The 13,148-nt window shown below is 39.9% G+C and overlaps 1 protein-coding gene and 1 pseudogene across 1 annotated transcript; both read right to left on the bottom strand.

The window, feature by feature from the left end:
• Positions 1–1,527: 1,527 nt before the first annotated feature.
• LOC112087610 (uncharacterized protein At3g60930, chloroplastic-like) lies at positions 1,528–4,101 on the bottom strand. The gene is made up of 4 exons (XM_024157556.1): positions 2,811–4,101; positions 2,365–2,756; positions 2,028–2,294; positions 1,528–1,962 (listed from the first exon to the last, which is right to left on the bottom strand). The coding sequence occupies exons 1-4, from the start codon at positions 4,099–4,101 to the stop codon at positions 1,528–1,530; spliced, it is 2,385 nt and encodes a 794-aa protein (XP_024013324.1).
• A 4,500-nt stretch (positions 4,102–8,601) lies between these two features.
• Positions 8,602–12,729, bottom strand: LOC112087609 (annotated as a pseudogene).
• Between the last annotated feature and the right edge of the window lie 419 nt (positions 12,730–13,148).

Below are 13,148 nucleotides of genomic sequence, written 5' to 3'. Positions count from 1 at the left end.
TTCCAAAACACTGCCGAGAAGAATGCAGGAAAGCTCGGAGGAAACTGGGAAGGTCCTTACAAGATTACAAAAGTAGTTCGCCCACGAGTCTACGAACTCGCAACGATAGCTGACGAAGCAATTCCGAGATCATGGAACGCAATGCATCTAAAGAAGTATTATCACTAAAGCTACAGCACGGTCAACATAAACTACGGGATGGCTTGATCCCTGCAAAGGGTACGTAGGCAGCCCGTCCTCGGACGGGTTCAGCTGTCCCCCCTCCTAAAAAGGGGGGGGGGAGTGGATACATTAACACATACCTTCACTTAACTCTACAATTTTAGCTCACCTACCTAGGAACATTGCCACTTCGGCACATTTTCAGTTCGTTTTAAATCACCTACTTATTTCATGTTCACCTCGGAATTCTAGTTCGTTCATTATCGCTTCGGCTAGTTTCTCATTCTTTTAAATGAGCAGTTTATTTCATAATTCGCCTCGGATTTTTTAATTCGTTCACCCATCACTTCGGCGAGTGATCATATCTCACTTCGACATGCTATCATGACTTGAACGTCTCGGACCTTTTACTTGCCTTCACTTTCAGTTCGGCAAATTAAGTCTCCAGACGCCTCGTCTCGCTGCTGGCCACAGCAGGACAACAGATACAAAGTTCTCTAAACGGACTTTTACCACCTTTCCTAGGACGAGGGTGCAAGTTACATCCTCTATGGATAAAAATTAAGCGCGCTATACAAATATTAGACCAAAAACGTATCAGGTCGCCACAGTTTACTATCGCACACGAGATTGTAAGTCGAGACTACATCGCTTTCTCTAAAACCGAAGTGAACTCTTAAAACCCGGCAAAACACACTCATTCTCTCGGAAACGCTGGTCTATAGTCATATTCAACGAGACTACTATATCTTCTTGAACTTTCGCCTCGTCAATGAGGAAACACATAACTTACCTGATAAATACTTCGGCTTCTTTCTCAAAACAATCTATAACAGCTCGACTCAATGCGGACCTCTCTCAATGACAGAATGGATAAACACCAAATCATCTTTGGTTAACAAGAACAAAACGCCTCGTCGTTTACATGGCTCGGCATCATGCAGAGAAAAACGCCTCGTCGTTAAACACGGCTCGGCATTGCCAACAAAAGTTGCCTTGATATAATCGCTTAACACTTTTCAGCGTCACCTAAAACAAGAGACGCTCCACAAATCAACCCCCAGCTCGGGATTTAGAACTCAAACGGGATCCTTAAACAACTCACCCCTTAGCCCGAATTTCTATCGATTTCGAAGAGCTCGGCTAGGGAAGCAATCGAAATCATTCTCAACCAAACTCGATAAGCCAGTCAGTGACAATTTTTTCTAAGTAAACAGTTTTTGTAAACATTTTCACAGATCGTCAAAGGTAAACGCATCAAATCTGAAAAGGCTAAGGAAAGGAGGATATAACCATAAACAAAAATAAGAGTCAGGTGGATAAAGCCATCCAGGCACCGGTTACACAAAAATTTCGAAAAGCAAATCACCCAAAAAGCCTAAGTACAAAAACATTTGCGACGAAAGGTAAGGGAAAGCAGAGAGTATGAGGCCGCGGACTGCGTTCACGCTCGGCAAGGAGGTTCGAGAGGGCCGGCGTACCCGCATTCGATCCGGTCGGATCTACGACGCCCAAGTTGGCCGCTGTCTCTTTGAGTGGCTCGTTACCAAGGCTGGTGTCGACCGAGTCCAGCGATACGGGCGAGAAAACCAGCTCACCTCGAATCTCGGAGGCAATGCGTTCATACGCATCGTCGTCGGCGTACTCACTCTCCCAGCTCTTTAGCTGCGCCTCCTCATCATCGAGCGTTAGGGCGTCCGGTTTCTTCAGGACGGCAATCATCGCAAGGTTGCCCTTGATTTGCCCCAGCTCATTCTCATCGGTTCTGGCCTTCTCGAGCTTGGCCAAACCTTCCTCTACCTTGGCGAGGCTCTCTTGAAACTTAGTTGTAGCTCTCGCCTCGCCTCTTTTTTCGCACGCTTAACCTTGGCGTTGAACAGAGCATCCTTGGCCTCGATACGCCTTTTGAGCAACGCCACCTCGGCGCTTTTAGCTCTCCTTGCCTCCTCCAGATGAATGACCGAGGCAGAGACCTTGTCAATATCGGCGCGGAGAACTATCTTCTCCTCTTCCAGCCTCGTCCAGCTTCCCCTTCGCCGCTGCAGTCTCGTTCCGAGATTGTCCAGACGACGTTCAACCTTAGACAGGTCCGTCTCGTATTCAGCCATCAGCTCGTTGATGGCCGCTACAAACTGCAAGGAATAATGCGCGTTAAACACTTAGTGAGAATCATGAAAATAAAGGAAAGCAAATAGAATATACCTTGGTACCGCACTGTGCCATCGCGCCGTACGACCTCGGCCTCCTCAGCTTCTCCGGAGGAGGAAGATGAGTGTTTGCGTTATTAACGCGCGCGAACATCACTGCCGAGGCGTCAGGGTCGTCGACGACCAGTTTGCGCGTAGCGGAATCTCCGGGTGTCGGCTTGCGCTTCTTCTTGGACGGCTCGTCCTTTTGAATAGCAACACCTTTCCCCTTGTCAGCGGCCGAACGTTTTTGGCTAGGGTCGTGTTTCTGTACAACCGAAGTCGGTGGCCTCGATGACTTCGGGAGGGCCAGGATAGCGAAGTTCGAAGGAGTTTTACTCCGCGCCGCCGAGTCATCCTTGGACGCCTCGGGAATAAAATCGCCCGGTTCCACATCGGGCGCCGCATCTTTCTCAGCCGCCTCGGCAACGTTTGCCTCTGCGGCTCAGATTGTGTCATCACCTTCACGGCTCGGCAGATCGGTCTGAGGAATCGCCTCGGTCTCTGTTTGAGCCGCCTCGGCGGCTCGTCTCGCGGCTTCTTCCTCTTCACGCCTCTTCTTATCTCTTAGAGTGATTATCACCATTTTTTCTCTGGTATCTCTTGAGGAGCTGGAAGATGAAGAGCTGACAGGGACTCCGGCAAGAATAGCTCGCGCCTTTTCTACTCTCTCGAGGGTGAAATTCTTCCTCCAATTAACCTTCTGGGCCAAAAGGGAGTCTCTAACGATAAAGAGGTCGTCGGGAATCGGGGGAAGAATGTTCCGAACTGCAAAAACAACACGGGAACAATCAGCTCGGTAAGAAAAGTATATACAACGAATAGTTTCAAGCCGAGGCAAAGCTTCAGATCGGCTACCAAGTGGTCCCCAAGCAGTTTTGGTTCTATGAACGTAGTCCTCGCCAACTGACGCCTCGTTCACCAAGACGTAGAAAAAGCGCTCGGTCCAGAACTGATCCTTGCTTGGAAAGCCACCTATAATCCGGCGGTTGGACTTGTTGGAAATGTAGAATCTATCTCCCTTCAGAGCTTTCCTGATTTCCAGCAAGTTCAGCAGGTGATTCAGCTCAATATCGACCTCGCATTCGAAGCTCCGAACCAAAATACCGATCATGTGCCGCAGACCCCTCGGCATGATCTGCCCAATTGAGGTCCCATGTTTCCAGAGGTACTCGAGGATAACTCCGGGGATCGGGAACCAAAGAAAACAAAGCTCAAAGAACGCCTCGTACAGAGTAAAGTGATTCTCAGCAGGTTTGTCGGCTCGGTCGTCCTTCTCTGGAAGGACAAATTCTACCACCTCGGATATCCCGAAGCGACATCTCAATGCCTCGAGTGAGTCAGGAGAGGAGAGCGTAGAGCCGGGCGGGTCAAGTTTTTGTCTTTTCACTCTTTTCCCTCGCCCAGATGAAGAAGCGCCTCGGGACGCCATGAGACATTCTAGTTCACGCTTCGCCTCGAGCAGATCAAAGGGAAAAGCTTCCACCTCGGGTTTCACTGCGGCATGATTGACATCTTCGTCTAGAGCGGGATCCTGAGGGCGGCTCGTCAAAACCAACAGCTCGTCATCTGGAGAGCTAGCGTCTGGCGGGTTTGTATGATTCGACGCCTCGTCACTCTCAGGTGAACGGTTGGAAGGGCTCGGCGAGATAGACGCCTCGGAAGACTCTGTTACGCCTCTCGCCTCGGCGCCTACACGGCTCGGCTCGTAGTTAAAATGCGAATCCAGCAAATCGTCGGAGCGGCTCGACATAATTTACAACTTATACAGGAATTACACTGTTACGCGGCGAGCTTCCGTCGGAAAAAGATCTGGAACGGCGGAGACCTCGGAACCCTAGCCGGAAATTAAATAAACTAGAGAGAGAAAGAAGAGAGAAGGGAGAGCTACCTTTTAGTGAAAACGAGTGGATCTGAAGATTATGAGAAGGAACGAAGGAGCTCACCTATTTATAGGAAAACCGAAGCGCGTGAGTTCCGTGTGAACCTCGGGAAACCGTCCAACAGCGCGTGGGATCCGCGGCATATTAGCTATCTCGAACTGCGTCGGTTATACGCACTAATAAATCAGGAATTTTCTTTTGGAAGACCAACGGTTGGGATACCTGAGTTTTCAGCCGATATCTCGCCACAGTAAACGCCTCGTCGTTAAACAAAACGGCTCGGCATTAACTTTCTCTTGAAACGCCTCGTCGTTAAACAAAACGGCTCGGCATTAACTTTCTCTTGAAATCCCTCGTCGTTAAACAAAACGGTTCGGCATTAACTTTCTCTCTAAATGCCTCGTCGTTAAACAAAACGGCTCGGTATTAACTTTCTCTTGAAACGCCTCATCGTTAAACAAAACGGCTCGGTACTAACTGGCCCTTGAAACGCCTCGTCGTTAAACAAAACGGCTCGGTACTAACTTTCCCTTGAAACGCCTCGTCGTTAGCAAGACAGCTCGGCATAGCTGTTACAAATAGCCTTGCCGCGTATTCGGTTCGGTATCATGCCTGCAAAACGCCTCGTCGTTTAATCGGCTTGGCGTCATCTCTAAAAAAAAAAAAAAAAAACGCCTCGCTATTACTCTTCGTGGCACACCTCGGTGAAAGCAACACGTAAAAAGTCTCCTTTCTTCCTCGGCACGATGGTTAAGTCTGCGACATAGAATGATGAACCTCGTCACTCCCGTCTCCGAAACTGACGAGCTGGGGGGGGGGGGCTAACTGTTGGGGTCGGTTTCACCCCAAACGTTTTAACCATCTAAAAAATGACTCAGTACCTGAGAAAACCGAGCTGCAGTAAGAGAGAGGAGTAATTAGGACGAGCCCTGCAAAGAGGTAACCGTGCCGAGCTGCGCATGAGGAGATATGGGCCGAGCCGAGCTGCATCACAGATGGACTGGGCCGAGCCTTGTTGGGGAGCCACCGTGCCGAGCTGTATCGAGAGGTAAGGGCCGAGCTTCAACAGGATTGGGCTGAGCCGCGCCTCGGTGAGCTGGACCAAGTCGCGTCTCAACTCGAATGGCAAGTGGGCCGAGCCGTGGAGAAGGTTAGATTGGCCGAGCTGTGAGAAGAACGGTGAGCGGGCCTAGCATCGCGAGAGGAAGCATGGGCCGAATCGTTTCCCTGTGTGTTGGGTCGAGCCGGTTTTCCAAGATGGGCCGAACCAAGGCTTTAGAAGACGAAGGCCCACAGAAGCCCTAGGCGAAGTATTATGACGGTGGCCGCACGAAGCGATAAGGAAACATACCTATAATCTCTCCCGAGATTCTCGGGAGAGGCGGTTTAAGAAGTTAGTATAAATAGGAGATTTCGACAATTCATTATGTAACTTTTGCAACCCTAAGCAATAAGAGCTAAACGCTTTCACAGCAATAAAAACTTTCCTTTGATCTTACTGTTCTTGCGATAAACCCTAGAAGTTTCCGATCCCTTAAGTTTTCCTTAACAAATTTTTGGTTGTGCGAGTTTTGGCTCACACAATATTTCCGACAGCAGAAATAGTTCCAACTAATTCTATATTAAGACAAATAAACATGAAAATTTGGAAATTGAAGACATTAAGGGAATGTTCATAATATATTTTGTTACCCGTCAAAACATTCGGGTCAGTTTTCTTCCGCAGAATATCAAAAATGCTGGCTGCATCCAAAAAGTAGCGATCTGGCTTTGGCTGGATATCAAAAATAATGGACCCATTCTTGAGTCTAATATGGTACTTATGGCGAGTTAGCCTCAGATCTCCTACATCTAGACACACTTTGAAACCCATAAACAATTTCCACTCCCCTTCTCGTACACTATCTTCTAGAAAACGCACGTCTTACGGCCAAATAAGAGCAGAAATTTCACACTCTAACAATACAGACAATTGTATATGATCAAATAAGCAAATCGAATTTTTAACTAAACCCTAAACAATTAAAACTTGTTCATCACCGATTTGATAGGAATTAACATGTAAGAAGAATCAATATGATTAAAAATTTAATAAAATATGATAAATTCATATTCTGCAATTGCACCTTATGATCCATGAGTATCATATGAATACTCTCTCCGCCATCTGAAGGTCACCTCCAAATACTCAAAATATTTGCATCAATAGCCCAACATTGACCAACGTCACGTAAATCTTCCATCTCATCTCTATGGATTCTTGGGTAATCCATGATTTTAGACAAGTATCGATTAGAAAGAGTGGATGATTTTTTTACTTCTAATAGAGATATTCTTATAAAGTGAAATAGATGATGCACTTTAACTGCCAAGGCGTTGTGGGGTGTGGAAGATATAAAGGCAAACCTAATTTATATTTTTGAAACTCGTTTTAAAAAAAAAAACTTTTAGTGAATTAAATTGTGTAAATAAATGAGACTTATTTATTTCAAGATGATTTAAATTTAATAACATTAGTAACTGAGTAAAATGATAAAATTAAATATCAAATAAAATAAGTCTACAGAAATACATAAAGACAATTGTTACACGATAAACCGTAAATAAAATGTTTGTTATTTAAATTCATTACATAAATAGTAATAGGAGGACATATCTCCTTAACAATAGATGCTTGAATATAGTCGCTTTTACACGAGCATCATCTTAGTTCCCTAGTTTGATATTGGATTCTTTGCCGGCTAGAACAAACCTGTTTACTAAGTTTTTAAAATTATATAAGCAAACATAAAAGTAACTGTAATTTAATATTACAACTTCACTCAAATTTTTACATGTAAGCAAAATCTTGAAATTCAGTAATCTCTGGGTCGAAAAGAAATCGAGACTGACCTCTTGCTATTCTAACAATATGTTCACCTACAAAGTAAAATATAAAACTAAATATTGACACAATAATATAATTTTGTATAATTTCAGAAACAAATAAAAATTTAATTTACATGTGGTTACTAACTTTTATAGATCCCAAGTCTCCACTCAGTTAATAGAACAAAACACGATCAGATTTTCTCGATTTCCTCGTATTATCGAAACAACTTGCAAATTGGTCGAATGCAAAACACTTGATAACGACGTCCCTATGTATACAGTTAACAGAAAAAACTATGAATACTTAAAAAATAAAACAATCTTAAAAAATAAAAAGATACTTACTACTGAATATACCATATATTGTCTTAAACGATAAGTAATGCGATTACTTAACATTATTTTGCTACATTTTTTATTTGATATATCATGTAATATGGATAATATAAGTGCGATAAGTAAATATCCTTTGGTAAATCATGATGGTTAGTTTCTAAAATAACATACTGCTTATTTACTTTAGTGCATGCAACCAAAAAAAATTATTGATGTGATAATTCACTTACATGAAATGAAATCTGCATGCTGTAGGATATAGGTCTGACACATAAAGATGGTAGGTTCGAGTGCATGCACTAAAGTAAATAGACAGTATGTTTCTTTTAGACACAATCGAGGTTGCTATATAGCTGTATTTTACGCATGGATTAATTATTAATTTGTGAGGTTTTCAAAGTAATATCTTGTTAGCTGAATATTTTATCTCTTTCAACTATTTTCCAATCAAGAATATCGATTTTAAACAATGATAGATGAATATAGTTTTTCAAAAGTCAAGTCTAATTATATATAAAACAATTGAATCAACACATTCTTTATGGTACAATTATAGTACTGTTATTCGCTAGTTGTAAAGCCTAAAACACTAAATAAAATAGTTTTTTTTATAACTATAGTGAATCATAACTAAACATTTGTGTCAGACAACAGTACCATAAGTGTACCTTACGGAATCTACTGTCTAAACTACTTACAATCCAATCTGTTCGAGACTGATTTATCTCATACACGTCATCGTAAACTACCAGTTCGATATATATAAAGGTAAACATTGGTCCGTATATACTCGATCGAAATAAATACAAACATAAAAAGTTGCAAATAGAAACTGTCATTATACCAAAATATAAATTTCTTTCTAGTTTCTATCATAAATGGACCATATCAAACATAACACTTCTACATAAAAACCCAAAACAATTAACCAAATGACACTGTATTTCAAAAAAAAATACTTTAATTGGTTCAACATATATTGTTCAATTGAAAAATATAACAACGTCAAACGATAAACAACACTGAGCCGAATCATATAATAACCATAGGAATACAGTGACGCATTCACCCCTACATAAAACATAAAAACAAAAAATTTTACATAGTGAATGCATTATATTATATATTAACGAAACGAATACGAAAATGAAAAACATACATTTTTAATCATCACGATCATTTCCTAAATTCCAGAATACTTCTTTGAATACAACATTCATTGTTTGCCTTTGTGGATTATCATCTCTATCTACTATCAGTATATTCAAGCCTTTCTTCGATGTTACCCGAGATATTGCAACATATAGATGTCTATGAGAAAACACAGGACGAGGTAAATACAAACCTACTTCTGATAACGACTATCCCTGAATTTTGTTTATGGTTATAGCGAATGCAACTGCCAACGGTAACTGTCTACGTCTTAATTTTAAAGGCAATCTTGCATCAGATGGAGTGATCAGCAATCGTGGAATAATAACTTTATCTCCAGCTTTATCTCTAGTAATAATTCTTGCTTCTATCATGAAATCCGCCATTTGTGTAATCTAAAGTCTCGTTCCATTCATCAATCCTGCTTTAGGATCAATATTCCTAAGCAGCATCACATGACACCCTATTTTTAATGTTACAATGATTGAGAAGTCCAACAACTTTTATACTGTTTAAAAACTCAGGAGTAAAAGCGAGATTTTGCAATGCTCTGGAGTCAGCAGGATCTATAGTATCAGAACTTAGATATACGTTTGACTCACATGTGTTAATTAGTTCAACATATTGATATAAGTAAGAATAAAATTTCAAAAACAAACCAAAAAACACAATCATATAAGATGAACATATTGTACTTACCAGTCATCTTTGACAACATATGTTCATTTATATTGTTCACATCTTCATTGGTTGGACAAATTATTGCTCTTTTTTGCCAAAATTTGGCCTCTTTTTCCTCCTGAAATGATGTTTGTTCTCCGCAAATTTGTGTACATATTGCTTCGATTGGATCATGTACGTCTGTTATAAGGAACTCCTCAGAAATATCAATCATTGCTTCACCGTCATTTGGCTCAGCGATTTTATCTTCGCCAACATCTAAAATCCATTCAGAAATTTCTCTTAATTCATTTGCTTGCTCAACACTCAAGTCACTTGCCAGTAACCTCATATTTTTCGTTAGCTTCATAACTTTGCAATAATCCTATATATAGGATTCATTCACTGCAGCATTAGCAACATCTCCCCTTGAAGCACCATGCATGACAGGTAGAATCTGCCTGAAATCTCCACCAAATACAACAACTTTCTCACCGAAACCACCTCCTTCTTCATTTTGCATGATGTGAGATAAACTTTTATCTAACGATTCAAAGCAGTATTTACTCATCATAGGTGCTTCATTCCAAATAATAAGAGATGCTTCTTCTATCAAATTCGTAACTTCTGAACCACGTTTCATCGAACATGTAGTATATTTATCTGGGTTAATAGGTATCCCAAACCGAGAATGAACTGTCCGACCTCCTTGTAACAACAAAGATGCGATTCCACTTGATGCAACGTTTATCACAACATCACCTTTACATCTTATTGCAGCAGACAAAAGATACCAAAGGAAAGTTTTGCAAGGACCTCCAAATCCATATACAAAAAAAACGCCTCCTTTTTTGTTCTCAACTGCTTCAATAATCTCATCATAAATCTTCATTTGCTCAGTGGTAAGCTTCACAATGTCTCTATCATGCATTTCTTTTAATGCCTGTCTATCATAATTTTTTTCATCAATTATTAAGACATTATCGTTGTTAAATCCATCTTTTGGAGGCTTAGGCATTGATGTATAGAATTGCAAAGAACTATTGTGAAATTTCAAGATCTTCTCAATCTCCAAAAGGGCAAGCTTTTTCTTATCAGCATTGTCCAATATAAGACCTGCAAAACGTGTAAATTATATGTATAATGATTTTACTAATCAGTAACAAATTAAACAATGCATTACGGTTTAAAACAATGCCGTTAAAGATACAATAAAATAAATAAGAAAACGGTATGGAATTTATCAAACCTGGCCAATTACAATGCTGTCACCGCATGTATTCAATATCTTCTAACAAAATTTTCCAGGTTTGTTCCCAAACATTTTCAGGCCGAGACAAACTACCAGATACAAGCATTATAACAAATAGTCGTCTTAAAAATAACCCGATAGCAGTAAAAATCATTCTAATAATATCAGTAATATACTCCTGGTCATCTTCTAACAACCCTCTAGCATAACATGCTTGCTTAAAAGAAGGGTATACCACATCATTGTAGGATTTGATGTCATCAAATGATTCTGGACCCCTGACAACATTAAGAAGAATCCTCAAAATATAAGCTACTTCTAGTTTACGTGGAACATAAATCTTTCCAATAGCAAAACCTCTTTTCTTTGGTTTAAACATCCGAAGTGATTTATCCCACATTTCTCCATACATGAGTGTTTTATATTTACCGCCTTTTTTGTTCAACTCAAACCAAGCCATCATCTTTCTGTTCTTTACAACTTCCCTATGGATAACCGTTTCTACCATCTCATCGCCCTTGAAATATACCAACTGTTCGCCTGGTAAGTGAAATGAAAGGTGTTCCACGGGGGTTGTACGATTGTGGATTGGATTTTTTAAGATTCGCCATGCAGATTCACACGCAGATACATATCTGTATAATAAAATAGTATGTTAGAAGTAAACAACTAAAATTTTCAAATAAATATATAGTTTTTATTCTGACAATAGTTCAAAAATAAATGTTGACGACGAACCTGCAGTCGAAGAAGTCTTTAATCTCATTTTTCTTCTTTGGTTGACATTCATGTGTGGAATCACAATGATTATTATCTCCTCCATCAGCTTTCACATTCTGTGCTTGCGAAGGCTCAATCACAAACGTAACACGATCAAACCCTTTATTTATATACTTAAATAAGTATTTAATGGAAGAAGCTTGGTTGCACCACTCAACATTGATATGAGCTCGATAACGAAGAGACAACTTCTTGTATAGGGTATCACAAATCTATTATCACATTTGTATCCATTTTTTCAACGTAATCCTTGAGCTGTGACCTCTTCCTATACAAAGGAAAACCTTCTTTATTAATAATTGTTGTCTCAACATGCTGTTTAGGATACATTTTTGTACAAATCCCTTGAGACATGCATGGTGATCTTGGATTAAGATCACCGCATGGACCATGCATCATCATTTCTGAAACAATTCCATAAAACTCTTACTCTTTATATCGGTCGGGTATCTCAACTGATATAACATTGTCGATTTTTTCAGGAAGAATTTTTGAAGTTGGATCTAAAAATAATAGAATATGTGCATGCGGTAGACCCCTTTTCTGAAACTCTATGGTATACATGGCTGAAATTACGAAAATATATATCAATAAATAAACTGTATAATATTAATATTACAAATGTCAATATTAAAGAATGTCAAAGTTACTAACCAGAAACAACTTTTCCTATATCGAGTCTGTTATCAGCAAAATCCATCATCATAGAATATAGCTTCATTTTGAACATCCAACAAATTATATCTGGTTTATCATCAAAACTGAGTTTTCGCTCGTTCACATACCTTGTGTTTTCTGGCCACTTTGGATTACATGTAAAGGTGATGAAAAGATCAGGGTACCCAAAATGTTTACATACAGACATTGCATCCAAGTAGCATTGAGTCATATATCGAGGTCCACCAGTGAATGAAAGAGGCAAATACGTTTTTCTACCTTGATCACGCAAATTCTTTTTACCTTTATTTGATGCATCTTATATTGAATCAAGATTTTCAGATCTGAGTGATGTCTGGTTTTTGTCAAGATAGCTGACACGATTTGCCTCTATCATAGTAAAAACATCAACCAGAAACTGCTAGAATAACCTCTTAGCCAGCAGCAAAGTGTGACATTCATTCTTTCGCTCCTGTTTACGAAATGCAATAAACTGTCTCATGCTAATATATTCTCGTTTCCGTTTCTTCTTCCTAGTCTTTGCAAAGCATTTTTCAATGCGAATATGGAAACCGTCTTCACCATACAAAAAAATCAAAGGATACTGTAGAGCAATGTATGAAGGATGAATTTCACTAATCCTTATCAGCTTGCCGCGTTGTTTCTGCAATATTATATCACGCTTACACATATCCTCATTCAGATCACCAGGGATCAAGGGAGCCACTTCAGATGCAGTAGGCATATTATATATCCTTGAATCTTTCTGGCGATCATTTTTAAGTCTCATATGAAGCTCCTCGTTGGGATCCATTTTCAATCTGTCTCTAGCAGCTCGAAAATTCTTCACGTAAGGGTTCACCTTATCTAACATTTTAATCAGCCTATCAATTAATTCATTCCTAAATTGTTTACGTTTAGACACCTTCATAGGATTTTTCCTTTTGCTGCAAGAAAAAATATATTATTATTAAAATAAAGTAATGATAAATATGAATTCAATCATTACTTTTACCTCATAATGGTCGAACGATTTTGTACTTCTTCATCGGTGTCAACAATAAATAATTGATAAAACTTCGCAACATCACCAGGTTTGGGAGCATACCTCCCATCAGATGATAATTCTCTCCGTTAAGCTGGAACATTGATGGTCCACGCCCCTTTTTGATAGACCTATCTACTTTACCTCCAATAGAAGTCATTGAA

Source organism: Eutrema salsugineum, unplaced genomic scaffold, assembly GCF_000478725.1.
Source record: "Eutrema salsugineum unplaced genomic scaffold, Eutsalg1_0 scaffold_17, whole genome shotgun sequence".
NCBI lineage: Eukaryota > Viridiplantae > Streptophyta > Magnoliopsida > Brassicales > Brassicaceae > Eutrema > Eutrema salsugineum.
This window is presented reverse-complemented; position numbering and strand designations above follow the sequence as displayed.